At 42.8% G+C, this 27,405-nt stretch overlaps 1 protein-coding gene across 1 annotated transcript in view; it reads right to left on the bottom strand.

Moving 5' to 3' along the window:
- TSPAN7 (tetraspanin 7) overlaps positions 1-27,405 on the bottom strand; it is a 118,617-nt gene that overhangs the window by 20,981 nt on the left and 70,231 nt on the right. Inside the window, exon 2 of the mRNA XM_067289746.1 lies at positions 630-818. Coding sequence (XP_067145847.1) covers positions 630-818 — 189 coding nt within the window. The remainder of the gene's footprint in view (positions 1-629; positions 819-27,405) is intronic.

The following is a 27,405-nucleotide window of genomic DNA, read 5'->3' as shown; positions in this document are numbered from 1 at the left end:
AAAATTTTACTTTTGAATACTCCTCAAAACACAGTTTGTTTTATCATTCTCTGATTCATCACCTATAGTTACTTTGCATTTTAAGGCAGACTGGAAAACTCAGACTAGAGAAAATTATACAGAGAGAGATGGCTGCTGTATCTATGCTTAGTATACCTCAATTCCATGCTGCTTTTGAGATGTGGACAAACATACAGTACAGAGCTTAGTTTTCTAGGGTTGACTTATTTTATTCTAATGAATGCTAAGGAGGAAAAAAAAAAGCTGGTGTGCATTTAGAAGGTACCAGCTATTTTGTCCATAGATTTCACATCAGAACAATCATAGGATTACTCACAGAGTAATCCAGCAGCAGCATTTTACCCTTACTCCCAAACACACATGGGCCTGTAAGCTGGGCAGCAGCAAAATTCATTTATATGCAATCACCAAATGGTTTTGGTAAGAACACTTTTTTTTCCTTCTTTGTCCAAAAGACACACATGCTGAACATTAAGGTCAATAAAGCCTAGTTTCTATGTCTAAAAAAAACATGTTAACGTCTGGTGAAACTTAAGGGGGAAAAAAGAATTCTCAATACATCCACAAAACCTCTCCCTCACTACCACAAGGCACTTTGGCTTACTTACCAATTTCAGCATCCATGGGCTGCCACGACAAGTGGCAAAGCAGCCAAAAAGCCCAAAGACGATGATTGTGGTACCTGTTCCAATGAGCACATAGGGGGCATTGGTGGAGTTTTCAGCAATGAGAGAGATGTATGTGCCTAGAGTGAGCTTGCCCCAGACTCCAACCGCAAGCAGGATAACACCTGTGATCTGTAAAGCAGAAGGAGAAAACAGTCAGGAGCTATCAGTAAAGACATCCAAATTCAGTACGCAGTGATCCCAAAGAAATTCTTTGTTGCTGTCATCATGGAGAAAGGAAGCCTCAAGACTCTCACTAATTCCAGTGGGATTGACTGAGAAAATTAATATCCAGTATCTGGAGATGTTACATTAAAGGTGCCATGGGAGCACAAACTTCTAGGACTAATCACTGCAATGCTGACCACTGCTAAGGGACAATAAAGTGTTCTGCCTGCAGGTAGCACTACTGGGGCTTGAAACATGCGCTCTTCTCTTACAGCACACCTGGGGAAGGCAGTCAACTAAACCACTCTTACAATAGCCGACAATAACCACTGCTACCTCACATGTCCTGAGTTTTGCCATGAAAACTACCTGAGCAACCAAAACCTTCTACCTGGTGTCCTGTCCTTCTTAATGTGGAAGTACCTAGTTTCAGGGACATGAGCATCCCTTGCAGCGTGTTACTTTGGAAGAAAAGTCTTTCCCCACCTCCCCAGTTTATTCACTGAGTTACCCTGGCCATGCACAAATTTTGCCCCTGAGCAGGGGGCAGGAGGAAATCAGTGGGCCCCAGGAGTGCCCAGCCTCTTGCCTGAGATGTGCAAGCAGGGACTGTCGTGCTGCAGGGCAGATGGCACACACAAGCTCCAAGGGCCAATGGGGTTGTGGAGGAGGCCCATGCGTGCTCCTCGCCAACATCGAGCAGTAGCCGGAGCAGGGGTGATGCCCGCACCTGCCTTGCTCAGGTGCTTGGAGCAGGCTGCAACGGGTCTCAGTGCTGGGAGCCCAATGGCTCTATCTTGTTAACAAGAATAATCGTGATTTAAAAGATTGATTTAAAAAATCATTAAGGTAGTCCTCAGTGGAGCCCCCAGACAATGGTAGAGATGGGGAGGGCGATACAGGGAAGGGATGACTGTGATGAAGGGGGAGCAGCGCAGGTGAAAGCACTCCTGGTTTCCTTGCAGCTGTGAAGCAGCTTAAACTAATCACTAATAATATTAGTTCACTGCGCACGTTTAACATGCCTCAGAGCTGACACATCTGCTTCAAGACTGTACACACGTAATTTGTTCCCACGGTGTGACCCAAAGATGAAACATGAAGTGCCGCCTGTGAGTGCCAGGTCTGCAAATGCTTCCTGAAATCTCTCAGAACTACTTATTAGCTTCTCAAGGCCGCTAACGAGAGGCAGAAACAGAAGAAACATCCCGACAATATTCTTTTGTTTGCTTTCCAAGTCTTCTCTTGTGAGCGTCTTTATACTGCTGTGAAATCTTGGAAATTCAACACTATTACACCAGGGTTGCCCCGCACTTGTTCAGAGGGGACCTGCGTTCACAGTTTTGTTGCACCAAAAACCTCCCCAGCTGAGCTATTTTGCAAGATCTCTCTTTCAGCCGCTATTTGTAATGGGTGATATGAATTAATTCAGGAAAAGCCTTCTCAAATGAAAAAAGAAAGCAACTGCTGAACTTTTTTTCCCCCTAGGCTGGCTCAAAAAGGACTATGCAGGGTGCACCTTTGTTGCTCCTTTCTCAGTCACATCCACAGGTCCTGCTACTCTGTACTTTGCCTAACAGGCAAAGGAGCCCTTCCTCCATCCTACCTGCATACATGGAGTGACAGCAAATGCTGCTCAGAAGCAGCACTTTTCGTCTTCTGGAGGGGGAACCACACTCAGTGCAACTGCCGAATAATCAGGGTGTTATAAAGAAAATGCCAGTAGGAGAGATGATACAAAATGGGTGCTCTGAAGAAACGTATGGGGAGAGGGATACAGGGGATAAAAGAAACCACAAAAAGAGAGACTAGAAAGAAACAAAAGGAGAGGAGAACAAGCAGAGAAAAGTGAACGAATATACCCTCAGTCAGAGCGAAGACCTTTTCCATACCACAGAGAAAATTACCTAATCTAGTAATTTTAGCACTTAGCTCCTTCTCTTTCTTTCATCCCTCACTACCTCCCTAAGCTCTAGGCAAAAGAAATTTGGGGCATTTTCTCCTAGTATCTCCCCACTGTCCGGGGGGGCTCCACATCTCCCCCACAGAAACACCCCTCGCTGGTTCCTCTTCAGAGCCCGCTGGCACTCAGCACTGTCACGGGAAACACGTCAATTCCTCCCGTTTCTCTAAACCTCCTCTTCTCACTTCTGATTGACTACCCTAGGTGTTGATATTTCAGTCCCCCCTTCAGAGCAGGATTAGCAGAGATTTCTGCTCTCCTGCCCAGGGTGGAGTGAAGAGTAAATCCAACTTCTGCTCATCTTTCAATGCAACCTTTTGAAAAGTGTGGATTCCTTTACACTTGTAATCCGTCAACCAAAAATTTGATGTCAAAAAAATTACCAAGTAGCATGCACAACCACAGCCATCAAACATCGCATCTGAGTTTTGCCTTGTCCCTATACAAAGCCCCTGAAAGGAGGGAATATCCTAACCTCTGTCTCTTTTCTCCCTAACAAAAATTCTTTCAGAAGGTCCAGATTAATAGGTTAAAAACACAGTCAGAAAGCGAGGTTGTGGGGAACTCAAAAACCCAAAGAACAAATTTTGGTCTCTAGCCTCCAGTTAGACAAAGGGCTGGTTTCTGTGCCTGAGCTGTTGAAAGTTTTACCACCATCCTCAGAGAGAAGTAAAATCAGCCTTTACTGCCAAAAGAAACAAGCAGCTTCACATCTGAAAGAGAACTCTAGGCTTATAATAAAAAAGCATTTTTATTCAGCTATTTAAAACAATTACTAACCCTGAACTAGGCATTTTAAAAGTTTGGTTTTCTTATATCTCAGGGGGGCCTATCCAATCTATGATGCATAAAGTCTTTGGAAGAAAGGAGCCAAGACTTCTGATGGCTTATCCCACTTCTGTTTCTTAATAAAACACTGATTTCCATGGGTTTAAAAAATCTTGCACTTCGTGGTGAAGTATAAAATCCCAGCAAATCTCCCCAGCACTGTGCAGACAGGGAATGGGAAAAGAAGTTTCTGCAAGGAAATGCCTTAGATATAGCTAGAGTCTCAACAACACAGTTTGGAATTTTGCTCCTGAAGAGAAAAAACAGGAGACTTTCTTTTTTCCTGCCAATCCTTTAATGATCTTTTTTTTAACAGAGCATGAGCAGCAGTTTCATTAATGCTGACTTCCACCCAAAGGGAAAACCTGCCTTCCTTATTTTCAAGATGTGCTTTTTATCTCTCTCTGTTCCATCACGTAATTGTTGGAACAGTTAATGTACTAGCTGCTTTTTTGGGTTGTTTTTTGTTTGTTTGTTTGTTTGTTTTCTTTAAGAGTGGGAGGGACAAGAGCAGTGGGAAGACCAGGATACCGCTAGTCTTCTGGCCTGCAAAGACAGCACCAGGCAGAGACATCACTGCTATAGCTACCCGCGGGCATACCACAGTACAGACCCCGTCTGACATCTCTACCGTCACACCATTTGCCATCCTGACCTTCCCACCACCTGGCAGATGCACATCTCGCCCTGCAACAGGCTGTGGAAAGCAGCCCTGTATGGCAGGCATCAACCTGACTGATAAAGCGATTCCTTCACTTGACCTGAAACTGCAACACGAGGCCTGTCCAGAGTGACCTGTTTGTCAGACCCAATAGCTGAAAGAGCAAAGTAGTGTTGGTCCATTCACACCTAAAAGAAAACTGAAAATGCCTCCTGTTATGCACAACCCCTTCCTAGTCTTCCCCCTCCTGCCCTTCCCTCACCACTGTTTCCATTCAGGTTAATCCACGACCATTACAGTACATTTCAACGTAAAAATCAAAGGCTGAATGTACTGTAACCAAAGCAAACTACAAAACAATTTTATATAAACCAGTGATGATATATATTTATATAAATGAGTGTGATGGAGACTCTGGAGCTGGGTTGGAGTGAGGTGGAAAGCAGAAAGAAGAATGCTGTTGCTAGATGCAGTCTGAGAAGCAGATTTGCATGCGGGCAAATCCTGCAGAAGACTAGGATGGCACAGTCACCTACAGGAGGATTAGCTGATCCAAATGAAATCCCAATTTGTAGTAGGTTTTATTTCCTTTTGAGGTGAAGAGCAGTGCAATTTACGCTGCTGACTTATTTCAGCACCTTTTATCCCGCACAAGAAAACCTCACTTTGCCATCCAGATTGTGCTAGCATCACAGGAGGGTGACACAAGCACACATTATCACTAACAGCTTTCTTAGACTGCAAACTCCCCAGCGAAGGGACCATGTCTGAGCGGTGTCCTACAGTGGCACTCAATCCTGCCACAAAGCACTGCTGTAATATAAATGCTAAAGAACATATAACATATAGACATAAAGGGCTATGCACAACTTTACCTTTTTCTCTCTCTGTATAAAGTGTTCCATTTTATAGCATCATCACAGGTAATTTGAAGGTGCAGTCAGAGACAAAGGGCACGAGCCACATCCATGACACAAGGACGTGTTTCCATGATATGCATCACTGTTCCTATATACTCGGAGGTCCCCGACTGCCACCTGCACGTCCCCCCCATGCTGTGCATGTCCCCGTGGGGAGGGTACACAAGTGTAGCCTGGGGAGCCAAGCACCATTTCCTGCACGCAGTCATTCCTCAGCATGGAGGCAGCAGCTCTGCTGGCAGCGGTAAGCAAGGTAAGTCGCCAATCCTTGTGTAGCTCACAAGAGAGGTATCAGAGCATCCAAAAGCTATTTCAAACAGGAAACACTGGAAGGGTGAATGCTAGGAAACACCCCAGCATACCAAACTTCTTTTGCACTTCTAAACCTCACCATTTACATTCCCTTGAACTGTCTTAGCAACACTGGAAAACTGGGAATCCCATTAAAAATAAATAAACCAACCAAACAACAAAAACCCATTCAAGAAAGGGAGTATCTGTTGCACTCGAGCTCACATCCCAGAGTAGAGAGCCACACAAAAACAAACTGTGCAATCAGACCATCTTTATAAAAAGATATCAAGACTAATCTAGTCCATACTCAGCTACATAAAATCATCACTGGGTTCATCTAAACAGTTCTTGCAAGTGTCTCCTGCACCTGGGCAGACTGCTTAACCTCTCCAATGCCTCCCTACAACAGGGATAATGTCATCTACTTCACAGAAATCTTGTGTAGCTTTAATATCTGCAAAGGGCTTAAAAATCCAAGAGAAATTTGCAAAAAATGACAGCTTCCTCCCGTCATTCAAAAGCTACAACAGAACTGCTTGCCCTCAGCAAATCCAAAACAACAATGGCATATGGCTATTTATATTTCAAACTTGCCTGTTTTTCAAGGCAGAAAAACAATCTTCACATTGGGAGACTCAGGCTGGCTCTGTTAGCTTTTATTCACTAAAGCTCCGAAGGATTCAGATGACTTTCAGAGCTATCCTTGCTCTTCACATGGCTCTGCTCATTATGAAGTCAGGTTTTTGTATGCACCCTAGAAATTTTTGTATTTCATAAAAGAACAAAAATGTTTTGTCACTTGGGATATCAGGCCTTACCTGATATGTGCTTATGCGTTTGCAGGTATATATATTTTTTCCCCTGGCAAAGTCATGATTACCAAGCCATCATGCAAAACAGTGGCAGATACATAGCTATGATCAACACATCTTCTCTTGGAGACGTACAAATATTTTAGATATCCTGACAGACCCAGGAAAGTCAGTACAAACTTTGTAATTTTTAGAATCCATCAGAGCCAAGATCCATTGTCCAGAGCAGCTCTGTTTATAAACACTTTCCAAAGTCTGTATACGCAGAGCAAGAGAGCAATAGCCTTATTCTACCCACTAACTTTCAAAGCCAAACGGAGATAGCCTGATGACTACAGCCTGTGCTAAAAAGGCGGCACAGTTATAGTAGGACAATAAAAACCAGGTCTGTGCCTTTCATCTATGTAATAAAGAACTCGGGTTTCAGGAACCTGATGGTTGTAGATGTTTCCGTCAACCTGTATTTACTGCTAAGGCCTGGCTAAAAGAAACAGAGCAGTATCCATCATCAGGCACAAACATGCTCGAGCTGCTCGGTGGGCGCTGAAGAAACTAACTGGAAGCTGTACCACCAGCATTGTCCAAAACCAGAGTCTGGAGCCATACAGAAAAGCAAGCATTTGCAGGCGAGAAAAAAAGAGATTTGCTTTTAAAAAAGAGACAATAGGAAAGATATTGCCCACATAGACAAAGCTGTGGGAGAAAAGAGTCGCTCTCCGTGGTGACCAGGACCCCCTTCTCCCTCCTCCCCAGCCCTCAGGGGAGGCACAAGTGTCTGACCAGACACCCTGGGCTGCGGCCCCCTTTTACACATGCCCGCCGTGAAAAGTGTAATGCGACAGAAGGCAGCCTTGGCTTTCGCAGCCTCCTTCAAACAGCTCTCCGAGGGGCGTCACCTCCAAGAAGTCATTTCCTATTTTCACTTCTGGACTTAATACAAAGCTGGGGATTTGATTCCCAATCTCCTTCAATAAAAACGAAAGCCTGAAAGCTGCAGTTGATAAGCCAGTAAAAGGTAGCAGCCTCCTGCTGTTCCCGCCTGCTCCAAGCCTGCTCTTTTCCTCCCTTATGCAGATACGGACACAAATTTTAATCAGGAACACTAAACCACCACACTAACCTTTTCCCTGAAATCCCCCAAATGTACAAGCACAAGAAGCATCTTTGACTTTGGACATGTTGCAATTCCCAACGCAGTGTCTGAATATACACGGAGCCAAATGATCAGAGGAAGGATGCACAGGGAAGGACTGCCTAAATAACTTGGACACTTTAAATACTCAGATCCGTCTCCACAGCACAACACAGAGCATCGCACAAATCCCTGGGCAAGCAGCAGACCTGCAGCAGCATTGCACTGGCATGCGGCTCACCTGGAGGCAGGATTAAATAAGCCACAAAGCGATGCTGCCAGGACCCAGGCCGGCAGCGCCCAAGCTCTGAGCTGCATCAGGGAGACTTGGCTCATTCAGAGCTCTCGTTGCGATCCCTAACGTGGAAACTCTTCTTCTCCTCCAGCACACCTCTAGCTACTCCCCCTTCATCCATAGCATTTGTTTCCATTGATTATAAAGAGGTCATAAGTGAATAGTTGAGGTGGCATTGTCTACAGTGCGGATCTCTGTATTTCAGCAGATGAATCTAACCCTCGGTTCTTACAGACAGAGAATCTAAAGTATTACCAGGAAAAAAAAAAAAAGCTATTTTGTGCTGTCTTGTCCTCTAATGTGGTTAAAAAAAGCAAAAGAGAAAACAAAAATACCGTGTTTCAAGGTTGTTTACAAACATATCAAATACTTTAAAAAAGAAGTCCAAAAGTTTTCCTCGGGCTTTATAAGAACCTTGGCTTAAACGGTAATAGCCCACACCTGAATAAAATTCAGCTCAGCAACCTATAATTAGGAGCCCTGTGCCTCACACCACTTCCACATGCCACACTGTTAAACACGCAAGGCAAACATGCCCACTGCTTCCAGAAGATGGTGTAACAGGAGAACAAACACAGATGGAAAGAGCGCATGGCTACGTGTGACACTGTGACAAGTGTGGTACCTCAGGACAAAACAAAGTGCCTGAGTAGGATAAGCCAGCACAGCATCTACTTGGGCATCGTCCCAGGAGGTCTCTATGAAGACGATTGGTCTGAGTGGCCCTGACAAAATCAGACTGGTGTAGATTCCCAGTGACTTAAGTGGGCTTTGCCAAGGGCCAACAGTTTCGGCCCACTTCACTGCTAACTCTTTTAAGAAAGTTTCCAAGTGTGAAAATCTTCTAAACCACTGCTGTGAGAGCTGCCTTTTCCCACCAGATAGCACCTTGTCAGCCACCCATGTACATGCAGCAATTCCAGGAGCTAGCTGGAGCCCGCAGTCTTTACTGGTGAAAATAGCTTGGATGAAGGAACATGGAAGACCTCAGGCTCACGTCCATCCATTTGAGCACTGCCGATATCAGAAAATCCTACTGTACAAGTAACAGCTACTGCAGGCAAGACACACCCAACATACTCAACACAGTACCTTTCAGACTGCTTATCAAAAGCAAAGAGGAAACAGTGCCTGTTATCACTTGATGAACATGGGAGCAAGACATCAAAGTAATATATTGTTTAACAAAGCAGCTGGACTGCTCACATGGATACTCAACCAGTCTACTGAGTCCAAGAGTAAATTAGACCTAACATTGGTAGAAACCTTGCACAGCTCTGATCCCAGACAAGGATCTGCCTGTCAGCCCATTTTCAAGGCCACTAGAATCAGCTTTCTGAAATGGTGACCTAGGCCATGTGGACTAGTCCTGCAAATCCATTTCCTCCGTAATCATTCCCAAACATTTCATGAACACTGAGATTCTCTTCATTCTACTCATCAGTGATAGCGGGCACATCTCCTAATTAAATTCAGAGCACTGACTTGGTCTACAAAAGTTTGGGATGTGGTGCCAGGCTTTTGTTGTTTGTCTGTGGCTCGACAACCCACCACGTATTTCCAGCAAGGCAAAGATCATCTCTAGTTACTTTCTGCTCACAAAGAGGAGCTATTAAACATTGCAGAGTCCTTCCTAAAGCATCTGAGGCCAATATTAGCCCAACCCATAGTGTTACATATGCACTGCAAATCTACTTCACTGCAAACAAAATAACTGCATGGCTAGTTTTACCAGATGGCTGGACATATGCATCCTATCGATCAATTGCTAAGAAGAGCTCCATGAGAAGAACTGGCCTGTGTCACAAAAAACAAGGCAACGTCAAACTTGGCAGAGACAGCACAAATTGTGCATGGGCCTGAAGTGCTGCAGACACAATTTGCACTAGCATCTGCAATAGCACACGGGTATTTAAAAGAGAGCTGCTAATCAGAAGAGCTCAGTTATCAATTAATGGTTTCATAAATTATTTAAAAATGCCTAAACCAATTATTTCTTTTTCCCTATCAATTACGGAACATGTTTCAGAGGGAGCTCAGTGAGTAGCCTGAACATGGAGGAAAAGTACCACAAACAGGTATACTACCCTTGCTACAATAAGCTCTCTCCATCCTCAAGACACTCTTTCAGGTTCTCTGTCATTCTTCCTCCCTTCCTCTTGGGTACTTTTAAAGCCCAGTATCTGTGTGGTACAGTGCCAGCAAGGCAAATGCCAGATAAGGGCATCTACAGGACACTGGGAGGAGGGAGGTACAAAATGTCAGGGGCTTTGATGGATTGGACTTCTGGGAGAAAAGAAATGGGGTGGAGTGAGGGCTGGGGAGTTTGCAAGACTGGGGAACAAGGGTTGAAGGCAGAGCTGGTGGGGGAGGACACAGCACTGATGACTTCAACACAAAGACTGCAGAAGAAGCTAAGCTTTCAAAAACTAAGACTCATGTGGAAAAAAGGGGTTAAAAAAACCTGTTATCAGTTACGACTAGAAGCCAAAATTAACAGTTCAGATTTAATGTGGAGGCGTAACAAATGGTCAAACCACATATTCATGCCCAAATACATGACATCATTAGAGAGATAAATTTGCACCAAGTGTCAGTGAAGTCCTGATTTATCTGTGTTCAGGGCAAGTCCAGTTTACATAACAAGCCTTTCAGAAACTCGGACAAGCTTCATGTCCGTGAACGGGCTTGCAAGCTGTTTGTTAGTGCCGATTTCTGTCGGCTCTTTCTAATGCTTGCAAATTGTCCTGCCTCTCGCATACAGAGGGCTGTTTAATCTATTTTGATGGATACTCACTTTCTGCATATATTTCCAGGATGAAGCACTTTATTTTGTCTCCTGATGTATGGCTCTCTTCTTCCAGCCTCACACGTAGCTGTTGTCAAGAAAGCATTAGGCCTCAGAGTCCAACTAGCAATAAAGCATCCCAGGCCTGAAACTTTCATGCCCTGCCTGAAGAATTCCCTCACTCCTAAAACCACCCACAGCACTTCCACCCAGCAGCTGCAACCAAAGCAGCAGTCCTAAAGTCTTGGGTGGTAAAGAAAAACAGTCTTCACCTTCCCAGTAGGCTGAAAGACTTTTTTAAGCTGCAATAAAATTCATTTGAAAAACTACTAAGCAAGAATGGTATTGGTGTATTTGACACAACATGCATACCTGCCAGGAGAAAAAAAGACTTCAATCTTTACAAAACTCTATTTTAAGGACAAATATCGCTATAGTAAGGGTATATCACTATCGCTGTAGTAAGAGTAAGTAAGTATAGTCACTTTTTTTTTTCCCCTTGGCAACTGCCCAGCTACAGCCATTGTTGTAATGTTGCTCTAGCACGAGGGCAACCTGTCATAAGCCCTTTTCGATATGTGGGTCACAGACTGCGACCTGGGCTGGAGCTGTCCCCAGGCTGCTTCCTCCCCCTGCCAACACAACTTACTGCGCCAGGCCTCCAAGCCTTCATCACATGGCACCGCGTAACTCCCTTCTCGTGCTTGTCGCTGGGTGGGAAGTCTCATTATTTCTGATTTGTCCTAGATCAGGTTTTTAGTTTGTCTGTTATCATTTTGCCTGTGCAGAAAACGCAGGCATGTGTGAAAGCGCAGCCTGTGAGCTCCCTGCCAAGCTTCACCGCAGACCTCCTGCCTTTCAAACAGCAATGCATCAACATGTTTCACAAACAGTCCACTCAACAAAAGCAACTACAGAAAAAAGGACAAAAAAGTAAGATGTGCCTCAAGATCCAAAATTTGCCTTAAACAAGACAAGCTTGAAGCCTTTTTACATTTTTGCAGGAAGTAGATTTTTTTTCCAATTAAATAGCATTTTCTTTCCTCATTAATCTTATCTCCTCATGCTGACTGTACTTCTCTCCCCACCTCCAGTTGATATAATGGGACGGAGGGAAAGGATAGTCACATAGTCTACTTCACATGCAATGCAGAGAACATAAGGCAGAAGGCTAAAGTAACCTAGGATAGATAGTGTGAATATCTCCATATGTGTTTAATATGCTACAGACCTCACTGGTGGAACTAGGAAGCTGAATAAACTGTTTTACGCAAAAGGAGAGGGAAGAGTCAAACGGAATAGTGGGGTATCACCTTTTTTCCGCTCTACTCCCCCATCCACACTCGCTCAGTAAGCAGGACTTATCCTGGACTCCTAGTAGGACAGAGGACTGCAAGCTACTGATTACATATTCCAGATCCATAGGTTGAGACAGATCAAACAAAGCAAAGTTAAGAAAATTAAGAAACCCTTTGATACAGTGTTACTGCATTGACCTTTCAAAACAGGCAACCTTCTATCACTAGTTATTCCTTTTCAGGGTCCAAAAAAGCAAGAAAAAAATAGTTCTGGTTCTCTTTTGTGCTCTCTCTCCAGCCATAACCATTATTAGAAAGCTATTTTATCCTGGATTTCATCAAGGTAGATCATGTCCCAGGGCCTTACAAAAATGTATGCACCACTGTGGAAGCCCCTAGACTCATGTTTCTTCAGCCTTGAAACCTGAGATGTAGTACTTAATAAAATATTATTAGGTCTGCCCTTTCTTTTAGGTCAAACATCTTAAAGGAAAAAAAATATATAGCAGATATCCAAGCAGAGCAAGGATTTTAAAGATTACATGCAACTATGAATCGTATTGTTTAGTGCTAAAAGGTCTCACATTTCATTGCTTCTGAACTCTGACTTGGCAAATACACCCCAGAAGCTCTTGACAGGCTAGATGGCAGGAAATGAAGCAGGTAGGCAACCTGGTCTTTTTCCAAGAAAAACTCCACTGAAATCAAGACGTTCCTATGGAATGTTTCAAGCCAGATGAATCAGCATTTTCTGGCTTAGGAAAAGCATCTGGAAAAAAATTCCAACCAGCTCTACCCCTTGCTCTGGCCACGTGCTTCATATTCAAACCCCACTGGCATCCCATGCACCTCTATCCTTCCCACCTCCTTCCAGGTTAACATCTTTGTGTGCATCTCACATATACTCTTATTCAGCATCTGAAAGTACTGGGGATTGTCAGTAGGACTGCAAAATCACACAGACCACCAAAACATCTCTCCTTGCCTTGTCCTACCTCTCCTTAAGCATGGTATCACAGACGCATCCCACCAGTCAACCAACTCTAGTCAAAGGCAAGCTTTCTAGTTCTTCTGCTGGCCCCTGTCAGGGCTAATGTTCCTAATGTCACCTACAATATTGCTCCCATTTCTGGAACTGACTGGATGTGATGAAAAAGTTAACATGCTACAGACAGTTAGAAATATGACTGGAGTGAATGTTAGGTCTCATTTCGCTTGTTCAATAAACCATACGCTTTTAAAAGACATTTAGGCAAAGACACGGCCAATAGCTTTAATACAGGGGTACATGTTGCAGCTTTATAGGAGACAGGCACAATGATATTCTGATAACATGATGTGTTTCTGAAATCAGAACTAATATTTAACAAACTCAGTTTCTAAACAGAGGACAATACAAATACATCTAAGAATTACTTTAATAGTGCCAGCACAAAGACTAAACTATCAACTCCCTGCTTCTGGGCTAACAGAGATGAAATACATAAATAAGAGAAAAGGATTCAAACAATAACATCTGAAAGTGCACAAGTTTTAATTCTGCCAGAATTACACAGGAAAACACTACGTACTCCTTAAAACAAAATGCATATTACATCTTAATTGAATCTGCTTTCTTCATAACTCAAAATTCACAGAGCATTTGTTGCACAGTATAAAGGGAACTACTGCCTTGAACTAAAGATAGGAAAAATAAAAGCTACTACATCTTGCATCCACAGAGATTTCAAGAGGCCCAAATGCAGAGGAACTAATTTATACACAGGGCTTCCATATGGAACATTTAAAGTTTATCATTTACAGAGGTGAAGATAAATGTGCAGCAGTAATTGCTAGTTTATTTGTCTACATAATTCATGTCCTCCTGTTCATTACAGATGTCAGCTATTTTGCTTCCTAAGCTCTGGCAAAATAAGATTTAGAACCCAATCCTGATTGGTGCTGGGCACAAAGCAATCCCTATTGCTTTCAAGAGTATCTGGAAGAGCTCAGCATTTCTCTGGACCAGTTTTTTATCCACAGAACTTAGAAGCAGGAGGCCAGCTTCATTAAGCAGGATCTCATTGCAAGGATCATTTTTCTATTTCATTTCATATTCACAAAACTTGTTAAATTAATGTGAAATGTGTGCAAATTAAAATGAGATCCAGAATTGCACAAAAAAAGCCAAATGCAAGGCAAATATCCATGTTTCTGATATTTTCATCTCCTTGATTCCAATATTTTCTTTTCCAAACACTAGGCTCCCTGTGATTTGGTATCCTGCAGGTTTTGAGGTGTGCTTTCTCAGCACATCTCTACTGCATTCTTCTCCTCAAAATGAGTTAGAAAAAGTCTGTAATAAAATGGATGAAGCCAGGGGAAGGCAGACAAGAACTAAAGCAATCCATCTTGGCTGAAACTGAAAGGTCTAGTGATGTCCCATAGGTTTAGTAGGCTGCAAGGAACTGAGAGAGGACCAAGGCACACAGCTAATTAGATCTACCAGACATTTCCCCAAAGGAGGGAAACTTTTGCAAAAAGAAAATGGTCGACCTTGACAGCATCCAGAATGTACCCTGCATTAAAAGCATGTCCAGAGAGGTTTAAAAAATAACTGGCCTACTTCTGAAAATTTTATAAGTTTCCCAAAATAAGCGAGGGATCACATTCAAAATGTTCTTGCTTTACAACCTGCCAAGCAAGGGGAGTGGCTGGCTTTGAGTCTTTTCCTGTCTCAGCCTCTGGGCTCTAATCAGCCAGACAGAGGACTAAAACAAATATAAATCTTCTTCCTTTGAGCTTCAATGTCAGGTCTTCGTAGGCAGGAACACAGCAGTAAGAAAAGATATGACGCAACACGGAGATGCATGTATGCCAGCAATGCAGCTGAAGTTTCTATTCTCACATCTGGTGAACCTGATTAGACCTAAAAAAACAACTTTATTTACCTTTACAAAGTAATGACCTCTGCTGGAACTAATAAAAAAGCAAGATGTCATTCACTGTATCTTTGGAAGAAGGCAACTCTTTCATGCCTTTCATGCCATATTTCAGATCAATTCCCTTTAATTATTTAAAAAACATGTTATGATGATGCTCACACCACTAGTAGGTGTCAAAGAGCAGGAAGTTAGAATTTTGTTCATACTCTCATATCAAATTCGTAGTAGTACCAACAGCTGTAGCTCCCTGCCCTCACAGCCTTTGAAAAAGGTCATGCTCAAACTGTCAGTTTTGAAGAAACTACACATGTAGAACAAAACGTATAAAAATAAAAAAGGATGCACACTGACAAAAGAAAAAAGCAATCTCACTGAAGGTGTAATCTCACCTGTGTTATTGCCCAGTATTACCATCAAAATGCATTTGCTTGAAACCTAAAAAAAAACAAAAAACAAAAAAAAACCCAAAGAGACTCCTGAATAATGACAGAAACAAATGTTTTAAGCCAAACTTCCTTCCTTTTTTTTTTTTTTAATCCACTATAATTATACTGTACTCAGTGAAGACTACTCAAGAAAAAGATGAAAGCCAATTAATATCTATTTCTGGACCATTTGCAAACTCTGTATTAGGAGCAAATATCTTCAGTAGCCATTTGAGAATATAACTGCTCCAGCTCCTTCCAATCCCTGCCTTCAGCATTTCCTAACACATCCTCCAGTGCCTGACATGACAATTTCTCATCTCCCTTCTCTTCTCACCTAAGCCTGTTCTCTTCTTCTCCTCCTTTCCTGCTAGAGTTTCCCCTCTAAATAATCCCCTTCTAAGAAAATCCTGCTCACAGGATTTAAAGAAAAGTGTCATGACATGAATTTGTTACATTAGGTTCCTCTCTGCTATCCATTGGTAGTCTTGCCTAGAAAGGCTGAAACTCTCTGGCCTCAGGGTTGTCTCTTGGTGTTAGACATACATGATGTCCAGCACAATGACTCTTGGTTTGTCCCTTTGCCCCCACAATATGTTTGAGCTATGCCATTTAGCATCCATCTAGTACCTGCCACTGTCAGAAAATAGATTATGTACTACAGTTCTTGCTGTTTTCATTCAAAACTGCAATTCCTATGTACTAAAATGCTCCATGCTCTCTCTGCTGAAATTATCATCAAGAACGCCAGCGTGGGCAAATGGTGGTAAGGGGGATGCTACCACAGTTCCCATATCTCAGCAGGTGAGAGCTGGAGTATTTAATGTGTCCAGATCAGGGGACAGCCACCATGATGGCCTTGGGATACAGTGGACCAAATTTTGATTAGACACACTCATGTGGCGCTTAACAACCTGTTCTTTCCCAGCCACTTTCTGTAAGTGGACTGGTATCCTACTTCTTCAAAAATATTTTTAAAGGTACACTGTTCTTCCTTGCTGTAACACTATTACAAGCACATGAATACTTGTCATAAGTGAGCTGCTATCAGATTAATATCCTCAGAGGTGAAATTGTAGTGCTTCTTAAAAAATTTATGAAAAGGAAATAAAATTTCCACTCTCAGGTAGATGCTGGAAGTGAATGCTAAGTTATCACAGAGAATTCAGTTGATCAGGCTATTCACCACTGATGGCAGAAAAAACGGTGTATTTATCACTAACTTTAAGAGTGCCTCCTTTAACAACAAGAAGGTAGAGTTAACTGAATTCTCATTAAAAGTCCTCATTGTATATTCAGCTCAGGCATTTTCCAGCATCCCTACCCATCCGTACACTAACCATACACCAAGGTTTGATGATGCTTTCCACCCAGGCTGGAATGGTGGGGTGGAAACAACAATCAAACGTGCGTCACTCATTCTGTAGGGAAGAGAGGTTAAAAATCACACAGAGGATAACAGCCTTCCTACAGCTCCTCCTTGCAACCAGGAGGACAGGCAAATGCTCCTATAATTAACAACAGGGAGAAAGAGTCACTTATTTTGCTTTGGGATAAAAAAATGGATATGACCCCAGAAATCCTAAAAGCACTAACAAAAAGTGCAACGTTGGGGGAACGCAACACAGCAGCCTGAAAACACCTCTGCAGCGCAGCTCAAAACCAATCATTTCTTGCTAATATAGTAGCAAAACCTATTCTTAAAGAATTTTCCTATAAGGAAATCACCAGTTAAATGTCACTTACATGAAGATTCAGGATCTCCATGCTAACATACATAGTGAATGGTTATAATAAACAGTCATATTCTCATGGTAAAAACTCAGCTTTATTCCACCTTGCACTTACAGAAGTGCAAGGAAATCTTAGTAACATCAAGCTCTTCATTCTGAGGTTTATGCTTTTTTAATATAAGACACTTCATTAAATGAGAAAATATTCTGCTTTGCGGTTTAGTCACCAGTGGCTCTATTAATTGATGCATCTTTCAAGTCAGCTAAGACAAAAATGTGGTCATCTTGGGGTAAAAATAAAATGCAAAAATACACTTCTATTGGGAATTTTCAGTGCTAATTTCTTGAAACTTAGCTTTAAATATGCATAACTGAATGTCTAAGGAAGAAGAACTTACAGTGTGGAAAAAAAAACCAAAACAGCATCCAGCTTTGCAAACTAAAATGCATAATTAGAGAGAAGGTGCCTTCAGCAGCCATCATTAGTTTGCGGAGTGCGGTTCAGAGCCCTGCAGTCATTTGCACTTTCTGAATACCACTCCATCACACACAACACTGATAGGCATGTAAATTTTGGTTATTTGGGGGAAAGTTGCACTGTTCGTAGCTACCAGAACAAAAACCAGAACAGTGAGTGACAAGCCTGCTTCAGACTGTGCTTCTGGGGGCGTACACTTGTTTCCAGAGCGTGGTTAAACCACTTAAGCTTAAATCTATGCAACAGACAGAGTCTCTGTGGAGCTTAAATCTGCGTCAGCCAGGACCACACACTTCCTGTGAGCTGTTAGCCCCATGTGACCCGTTTGCCCAAACGGTAACAAAAGTGGGCCTGGGCCTCACCTCCCCCTCACCCGCATCACATTTGTCTAACTATATTTAGAGACAGCAGGCAGCCATATTCTGCCCTATAATGCATCGGGTTCCCAGAAATCCCATTTTTCAAGGAGCGTGAGTTGAGCAAATGCTAAGGCACAAAATCACGACTGAAACAACCAATTGTTTCAACAGCTTGAAACTGGGAAAAATTCATAAATGAAAATCCAGCTTTCCCTAGCCTGCTTTCAACATAGCTTTTGGCACTATACAGATTACTGGGGCAGGCAAGCAATTTGCGGCGCAGAATAAGGAGAGCCGCTGGCCCCCCAAGAGGCCCCCCTGCCCTGGGGAAAGGCCTTGGGCAGAAATGGGCACCTGGGGCTGCTCTGCCCTCCTCAAACACCCCCGGGGGCGCGAGGCACACGCAGTCCTCAGCACAGCGCAAATCCCATCAAGTCTTTACAGATTAAGGCCTCTACTCAGCAAAGCATTTTAGCGTACTTATCTTGACGCACATGTTTACGCGCTTGACTTGAGTGAAGGGGGGCTGCCGAACGCAGGCTGGGAGGAAGAAGACAGGTCCCCACCTTGGCTGGAGACCAGCGAAGTGGCAGACGCCCGGCCACCATGCAGCACTGGGGATGGCACTGGCGTTGCTGCCTCTGAGCCTGTTGAGCCAGATGGGCTGCAAGAGCCTCCTCAGTCACCCACCAGCGAACTCAAGCTTGATGTTTCATCAATTACGATTTCACCTTCCCTGTCCCCAGGCGCCCCAAGAGGAACACAACGACAGTGGGGCCAGCAGCTGAGTTTTAAGACCCGATGCAGCAGCCAGGCAGCATCTTTGCAGCATGCTGCTGCCTGCCGACGCACCTTCTCCGACGGCTGCTCTGCAGATGCTGCACTCAGCATTGCTTTACACAGCTGAAGCCATGGGTGCAGCAAGATTGCTCCTTCCTTGATTCTTCTTTTGAATATCCTTCTTCCTCTATCACACATGTTCTCTAACGAGAGCCCAGTCTATCTGCTATTTGGCTAGACACCAGGTGTTGCTACCAAAGCCTGATGCAGCTTGTCTACTAACAACACCCAAACTCTTAGCATTCAGGGAGTGGTCACCAAATCCACCACCACATGTACTGCCCCAGAATTCCTGCATAGCAATAGGCTAACGAACGAGAAAATGGAAATAGCTTTCCCATAGGTGACAAAAAGAATATTCTGGCACTTACATTAAAGCTAATTAAAACCAGGCTTAATAGACCAGGTACCATTTGGGATGGGAGGATTCAATGAGAGAAAATGAAGTCACTGTCTACATTTGAGAGAGTGATTGTGGTGTGCAAAGGGCAGAACATTTATAAGGAAAACTAAAAGGTCTCCAGGCCTGTCATTTTATGTACAGACATAAATGCAGAAGGGCAAGTGTCCCAACTCACCAGTCACTGAGCTAGCTTCAGTGTCTGCTTCTCCAGTGAAGAATTCTTCTTAGATGTGTTGCTCTCAAAAATCAGTGCCCTCATCTCTCTTCTTGCTCTTCTTTGGCAATGCAGCAACTGGTGGAGCAAGGCCAAGACTGATGTCCAGCAAACTACCCTCCTAGACTACAGGAGGGTTCTTTCTGTAGGAGCCACGTCCCAGGAGAGTTATGGCCCTCTTCAAGCTCTTCCTTTCTGCTATTCATTGGTGAGCTTCAACAGATGGAGTGATTTACCATGCTGGCCTCTCAGCCTCAGCACTGACTTTCTAGTCTCCCTCTCCATTTTCATCTCTGGCAAAGAATGGGAACCTCCCCTTTTGAAGATTTTCATATTCAGGCAAAGCAGTCTTGTAACAGTCTGTCCTTTAAATAAGACAGGCCAATCATTCTGTCCACTGACCACGTCAGAGCTGCTAATGCAGCTCTTCTCCACCTTGCAGCACACTGCCCCTGACAAGAGTTTGAAGTTTGCGGCCTTTTTTTAATTTGTTTGTTTACTTGTTCGATTTACAAATATTTAGGGAAAGCTAGGTCTAGTACAATATATTATGGAATAGAAGGAACAGAAAAGATGCACTTGTTCATCAGTAAGCTGATACAGCCAGAGAATATTTTTCTGTGGGACTCAAGTTTTTGGAAGCTCAAATTCAGTGTCTCCTCCCCAGGCAGCAGGTGTTCCTTTCACACTTTTAAACCCTGCAGTAGCAATACACAAAAGTGACAGAAATGTGGTTTAAACCACATAATAAAGTTTGACCTCAAAATAGATGCTTTGAAACAGGAGTATCCGCTATTTAAATCTTCTCTTATTTCTTAAATGTTCTTGTTGATCACTTGCCTCCTCAAAAATCCATGCAAAATCTAAACTTCCCTATTCCTTATGTGAAGAAAGGAACAGAGAAAAATGAAACAGCCTGAAAAACAGCATCTAGCACTATCTGTGGCCATCAGACCAGTACTACAGTCAAACCCCATGTGAGCGCATGTATGATGTAGACTCCAATGGAAAGACAGTCCTGTACCTTGGGACTGACTGGGGTAGGAAAGAAGCTGAGAGAGTCTGTAATGAAGAATGTTTGGTAGTTTCAGCAAATTACTCGGCAGAGGAATCCCTCTCTGCACACGTAACAGTTCTCAGACGTGTAGTAACAAACCACAGCATCACACCAGGCCAATTTAAACCCAAGTGAATCATCTAAACTTCTTCAGCTCTCAACAGGAATAAAAAAAAACAAAACAAAAACAAAAAACAGAAGATGCAACGAACATATAGTGACCATGTGGTGCAGTTCATGCAGTTCTACAGAGGAAGAAAATGTAATATGAGTATTCTGAGTCAAATATACAGAAAGAAATTTTGCACTAGCACAAGTGTTGGATGACAGCAAACACCATAAAAGTTGTTAGAAAAAATACAGCCAGCAAAGATTCTGCAAAACAGCCTCTCTGAATGGGAGCTGCTGGAAAGCAGTTTAGGAGAGGAAGCTCCTCCAGGGAACTACTGCATCCATCTAACAAATGCACATAGTTTGCATACGGAAAAAAGATTCTCAATTGCACCATTACAAGGAACATGTCCAGAGGGAGAGGGTAGCAACCAGGTCTACTGGGCACAGAGAAACTCTTGGGCAGATGTAGAGTAATATCAATCCAATCCCATCCTTCACTAGGCACTAGTCTGCCATTGTCCACATGGCTAAGAAATTTCTGTGATTATGACTTCACCAGTCTTACAACAGTTTCCTCCTTAATATAAAAAGAGGTGATAATGATGTCCATAGCAGTACACAACTAGGAATGATTTCTCACTTTGCTGACTGTAGGAACTGGAGGAAAACCAGAGCTATCAGGTTTAGACCTACTACTTTTACAAAGTTAAGATTTAACAGTAAAAAAACTTGAAAAGAATTAAAAAGTGATTAACAAGCTCATTAATCACAGCACACAACAGCACTGGTATGAATTTCTCTTGGAACCATTTTGTATTCAAGCATCTACACCCCTAATATCCTACAGAAATAGCTGAATATGGCATTGAAAAGCTCAATAATAGACATGTGATGAAATTCAGTAGTACCAAATTCAAGGTCACGCTACTGTGACCAATGCCAGAAATTTCAAGCTCTTCATTTGCAACTAATAGAGGAGGATAAGGACTTTGGAATGGCAGCTGACCTCAGGTTTATCATCAGAAACCACTTATGTCACACAAGTATGAAAAAAAGGCACATGCAACCCAAAAATGCATTTCCAAAGGCAAGATATTTCCCCTAGAGGCTGGAAACAGACTGCCACTGCATAAGGCACCACTGAGCCCCATCTGCAATGGTGAGTATAAGTCCAGTTACCCCCATTCAAGAAAGATTGGTGAAACTGCAACAGGGACAGAGAAACACTCCTAGGATGATCAGGGAATGGAAAGTCTCACTAGCAGGAGATGAGAAGCTTGGCTTTTAAAGCCTTGCATAAAGTAGGCTAAAGAGGAGGACATGAATCTGTCCATAAGGAGATTACACACCAAGGACAAGGGAGAGCTATTTAAGCCAACGGACAAATGCGCCAGAACAAAATGAGCACGCACTGGCCATGAATACATTTAGGCTGGAAACGAGAGTAATGAGGTTCTGCAACAGCCTTTGCCTCTCAGAAGGGGAGAGTGGGCGGGAAGGAGGTGAAACAGGTAACACAATTGCTGCCTGTGAAATATGACAGATGGGCAGCTTTCATCCATTCATCTGCAGGAGGGGGGCTGCTGGGCAACGGCACGAGTGGAAAGCAGGGGGGCCCCGATAAACTCCCTAATTGGCTGGGACCTGTGAAAAGGGAGCCAGGGGGGTTTGTGGTCTCCAACCGTTCAATACCCGGCCTCTTCTGCCAAGAAGGCTGTCAGCTGCAGTGTTCACTTTAGCTCAATCCGTGCAAAAATCAGCTCAGGAGCACATGTAATGATCTGATAAGGGCTCGGTTTAAAGTTTAAAAAGCATGTGATTATTGCAGCTAAACCCCTAATGCACTGATCCCATTTTATCTAAAATCACAGGTTATTTACATTTTCCCAATTATGTTTATTAGCAGAGAGCTGTCATTCTTACCACAGGGCTGTTTTCCTCTAGAAAGGACACGTTTCTTTTATTCTTAGATTTCCGGGCTTTCTTTTTCCTCCTTTTGCACTAGCAGCACTTTCCTCTCCTTCTTTCAGGCACAGCGCTGCAGTGAACTTCTCTGGCATATAAAGGTCTGCTTTTGGCAAGCAGTGTACATACAACAGGTCCCCACTGTGTTGTTGTACAGCTGAAATGGGCCACTATGAGAAGTCAAGTGTTCTTGTATCAGCATACTCAAATTGGTCTATCAAAAACAATGTTTTCCATAACCATTTATATTTGCTCACACCCACACTTCTGCTACTGCCTCTCCTTCCAGACTCATCCAAGGAAACAAGAAAGGTAACAGAACAGGCTAAGAAGGACAAAGACATGATTTGTTCGACCTCCAGAAAACCTACTTCTGTCCCAGTCAAGGATACAGCACCCAGCCTGGCTCTGTGTTTACATGCTGCTGTTTTTCATTTGCTTACAGCTCTGTTCTTCATGGGCCACTCCTATTAAAGAAGTCAAAGTCAAAGCCAGAAGCTGCTGTTTTTTAATACCCAAATGCTTTTTTGGAGAGAGGAAGGAAACATCTGCCCCAAATCCCAATAGGAAGGCGTTTCCAAGAACGGTGGTGTACAGATGCTCTTTGGATGTTTCTGAACTGCTGGGTGATGGATTTAATAACCAAGGTGGTTCTCCCAAGTTATATCTTCCTAACAGCTAAAAGGAGGAGGAAGAAAGCAGATGAAATTCAAATTTGTAAGTTCCTTCAGAGTCCACGCAGTAAACAGATACTGGGTGCTGCCAACAAAAATTAAAATTCAAAAGGATCATCCCAACATCTGACAGTCTTTTGTTTACAAATATTATTTTGAAACAGTTTCTGAGCTGCAACCAAAACAACAAACAAAAATTTCTGGATTACATTAATAGAAATAATGTAATTGTACTTTATATTTCTATACATGCACACTGTCTCTTAAATGGTTCAAATATATGAGTACCTGTATTTGTGCTTACTGCACATGTGTATGTGTATGAAAATAAAGGCATATCCTTCACACAAAAGCTGTTCCTCTGCAGCAGAGCATGGAAGCTTCAGAGTTGTTTAAAGAAAATACTGATACTTTTGAGTGTGCTATGTATTTGTTCTCATGTTAAAAAAACAGCTTTTTATTTAGCCTTGAACTCAGAATTTGTTAAATTCCAACTGGAGGAAAAAAAAAAAGGCAAAAGAAGTCAGCCAGAAGCAGGAACAAAACCTTAAAAATTTCAGCCCCATTGCCTAAAGTTGTGCAGTGTTTTTTAAAAAAAAAGCAAAAAACCCCAAAGGTTCATAATAGAAAACATCAGGTAATCACAGTAACAAGTGACACTACCAGATTGCTGATAACACAAAAGTAACTATACTGCTTGTACTTTAACGCTCTTTTAAGACACAAACACTTGGACATCTCCAGCCATACATGTACAGACTCTATTGTAAGTTTACACAATTTTTAAGTTTATAATTTTCTTTTAAGTTTATAAGAGATACTGATTCACGTCTTATAGCCCACTATAAATGGACAAACAGATTTGCAACTGTATTTCCTGTGTCAGAACTGTAAGGCCATCAGAAAACCTTTTTGATCACAGTGCTCCCACCACTAAATTCATTTGATATTATGGTGTGGCTTCAGAAGCTGTGGGACACGTGCAGGATTTCCAAATTCCACCCTGAAGTTTTGCCACAGCTCCTCTGGGTGTCCCAAGGACTAACACTCTCCCTAATCTTAGCTAACCTGCTTTGAATCCCTTCAAAAGGGCCTCAGAAGTCTGCTGATGCAATGGCTGGAGCCTTCAGTTGCAGGCCATTTACACCCTCTGAAACAACTCCACATGGCCTGGAAAACTTCCTTCATCAAACACAGTGAAATACCTATCCATTTCTAAGCAGCAATCCTCCTGCTTTTTGAGATGCAGTGCAAGATTTGCAGAAGGATTTTTTTTCCAACATCGCAACAGATTTCTACATACAGTATGCACAGCTCACTTGCTCCTCTCTCCTTCATATTTTCTTTACTTTTATTGAAATAAGTACAGTCCTCTCACTCCCCCTGCTCCCCCACCCAAGCTGGTGTGTTAAATGAGCTTGTTCCTGAACACCTTCCAACTTTATTCTCACCTTGTCTCTTTAACACTGTCCCTTTCTTGTAAGCAAGCAATCTTGTAACATCTTGCAAGCAGGGGGAGGGAAAAAGAAGAGCAAGTCAGAAAGATGTCAGACTAATGAAAAAAAGGTGTTTTACATTATGAAAGGTTTTCAAATGATGTACTAAATTATACCGGACCTTGCATATCTTATTGCTATCAAAGATGATTCATTTTTAAATATTTTAAGACTTCTTTATTCCTATTCATCTCACCAGCTCTGTCCAGGTTTTAATATAACACCAACATACGTCTTAACCAAACCCACTTGAAATCAAAGCAAATAATTGAAGTAGATGAACTGTGTAAATGAAGGGGGAGAGGCGGACTTCATCATGAGCCCCAGTTTTGCAGGCGAACAGACAGTTGCAGGCTCTAACTTGGAGACTGAGGCGCTGGCAAGCCTTGCTGAGCTACCCACAGCAGCCACTGAAAAGGCAGAGCTGGCTGACCTTCACACCGGTTCTGGTTTACTACCTGCACTGTAAAGCAGTCTGTTAAAAGCATGGCAGAAGAAGCTTGACATAATCACTGCCTAAATCTTTTAAAACCTGACACCTCCAGATAAAAGTGAAAATCTAAAGTTTAATTACTGGACTGTTCCACCAAATTAAGGATAAAATCCAGGATGAAGCTTTTGCAGATCAATCCCCAAATTATGAGATAAATTCCCCTTAACAAGAGCAAGAGATCAGGTTTGTCCTACATGGCAGATCTTCTGAGTTTCCTTTAAAATGTCTGTAACTAAGACAACTGATGAAAGCCTCTCAGTGCAGTCAGTGCTAGTGCACTTTCAGCTTCACTGGAAATAGAGCTAATAAAAAAAGCCTATGTTTACATATAGCAGAAAAGAAATATGTTGAGGAAGCAATTCCATTTTCAAGCTTGAATGGAAGTACTGCAATTAATGGAAAGTAAAAAGATAAATATAAAAAGTAGGCATTAAAAAACCTGTTATACATTTTAGAACAGCAATTAAAGGAAATGATTCAGTGCAGAGCTCCCGTTGAAAAGATTAAAGAAAACCATCACCTCTTTCTCAAGAAGAATTACACTTTGAAGGGAGGTTTCATGTTAGTATAATAATGGTTTATTTACTGACATTCAATATTTATCTTACTAGTATTCATATTAACAGTAAGGCAAGGTAATATTACCATCATTATACAAATCATTCTGGTTTATTTCATTTGACTGGCTGTTATAAAATGAATGTTTGCATTGTTGTCAGTCATTTTTGTTCAGGCCTCATCTAAGATCTCAAAAGGTTCCAATTTGGGGAGCCATCTACTAATGAGAGAAAATAGAAGGCATTAAAAGGCTGTGCAGGAGTTATACAAATCCTAGTTACTCTCTCTTTTACATACATTTACCAAGCTTTCCTATTTTACTTCACCAGCTCTTAATACATGCTGCTAGCAGCTGTCACCTAGGACCGTGCTGTGACTGGCTCCAGAAGAGGATGTAGCTCCCAAATTTGCCATCATATCTGGCTCTAGCTGATGCTCACTGTTAATCCAGGATGACCCACCAAAGAGACAGTGGCTTACAGAATGGGCTACATAACAGTACAGGAGCCTGGTTGCCCAGGAACAAAACAGCAGCAGTATCATCAAGCAAGGTAACAGCAAATAAAGTTGCTACACAGAACAGTTGTCGGAGTGGGGGGACGGGCCCGGAGTAACGATGAGTCTCAATGTGAGTATGGTCGTTCTCCCTTTATTCAAGCTTTTGCAGAGTATATATAGACAATGAGCAGAAGCTTGTGTTAGTAACAATGCTACTATTGGTTAAGGCCTCCTGTATACGCGCGATGTGCCGCGACAGGATTGGTGTCGGGCGACTGCTTGTGTTAGTTACAATGCTACTATTGGTTAAGGCCCCCTGTATACGCGCGATGTGCCGCGACAGGATTGGTGTCGGCACCGGCGATGTTCCTGTTTTCATCGTTTAGAGGAGACTTCAAGGACAGCAGCTTGCCCACACGCTGAGCCTTATTCCATGTAATCGTAGGCAGGATTGCTCACTTTTAACAGATCGTGGCCCTTTTGGCCTAACCATTCCTCCACAATTCCCCCTTCTTGTTTTTGAGCAATCCAGACTTGGTTCACTACTTTCAGCAGAGCATTCCTAATACAGCTTAATACTACACATAAACATAAACATACAATTATAAGGATTAGTAGAATGCGTAAGCCTTCAGTAAGCAATCCTATTAGCCATTGAGGTAGATTTCCAAACAGGTTAGTTAGCCATTCGTCTAATAACCCATGGTTCTGACGGATTTTGCTTGTGTGCTCCTTCAACCACTGCAATTGTTTGTGAATGGATTCACTATGATCAAATTCATGCAGCACATACCTTCAAAATCCTCACAACCATGGCCTTGGGCTAGCAATAGAAAGTCGATTGCAGCCCGGTCTTGCAGTATGGCATGCCTTAGGCCTTTTTGGTCTTCCAGCAGGCTTTCAATCACCTGCGTGGTGACGTTGGCTTGTTTTTCCGCCCAGCAGGCTAAATGCCCGATCTGGTTCAGGGCGTTGCCGGCAGCCGCCCCGGGTACAAAAAAGGACAGAAACACTCGCTCTGTGGGACTTAACAGGGACACCCTGTCATCACAGTCGGGGGACAAGCCAGTAACAGCTCTCTTGCGGCGGACACTACTCCCCTTTCCTGTGACATTCCTCCACCAACTGGCATCCGGGGCCAATAGGGTCAATTTCCCTAGATAGCACGGACCCCCCTCTGCGTTCCCAGGAATGCCTTGCCAAGCTCGGTCCCCACATATAAGAAATACTCCAGGCGGCAATGCCCTGGGAGGCCCTATATTGTATGCGCCCCGGCCAAGATATGAAATACATCGTTTTGATTTTTGCGTTTGGCAGTGGCATTGATCA

The sequence above is a fragment of the Apteryx mantelli genome, chromosome 1 (genome assembly GCF_036417845.1).
Source record: "Apteryx mantelli isolate bAptMan1 chromosome 1, bAptMan1.hap1, whole genome shotgun sequence".
NCBI classification, from domain to species: domain Eukaryota; kingdom Metazoa; phylum Chordata; class Aves; order Apterygiformes; family Apterygidae; genus Apteryx; species Apteryx mantelli.
This window is presented reverse-complemented; position numbering and strand designations above follow the sequence as displayed.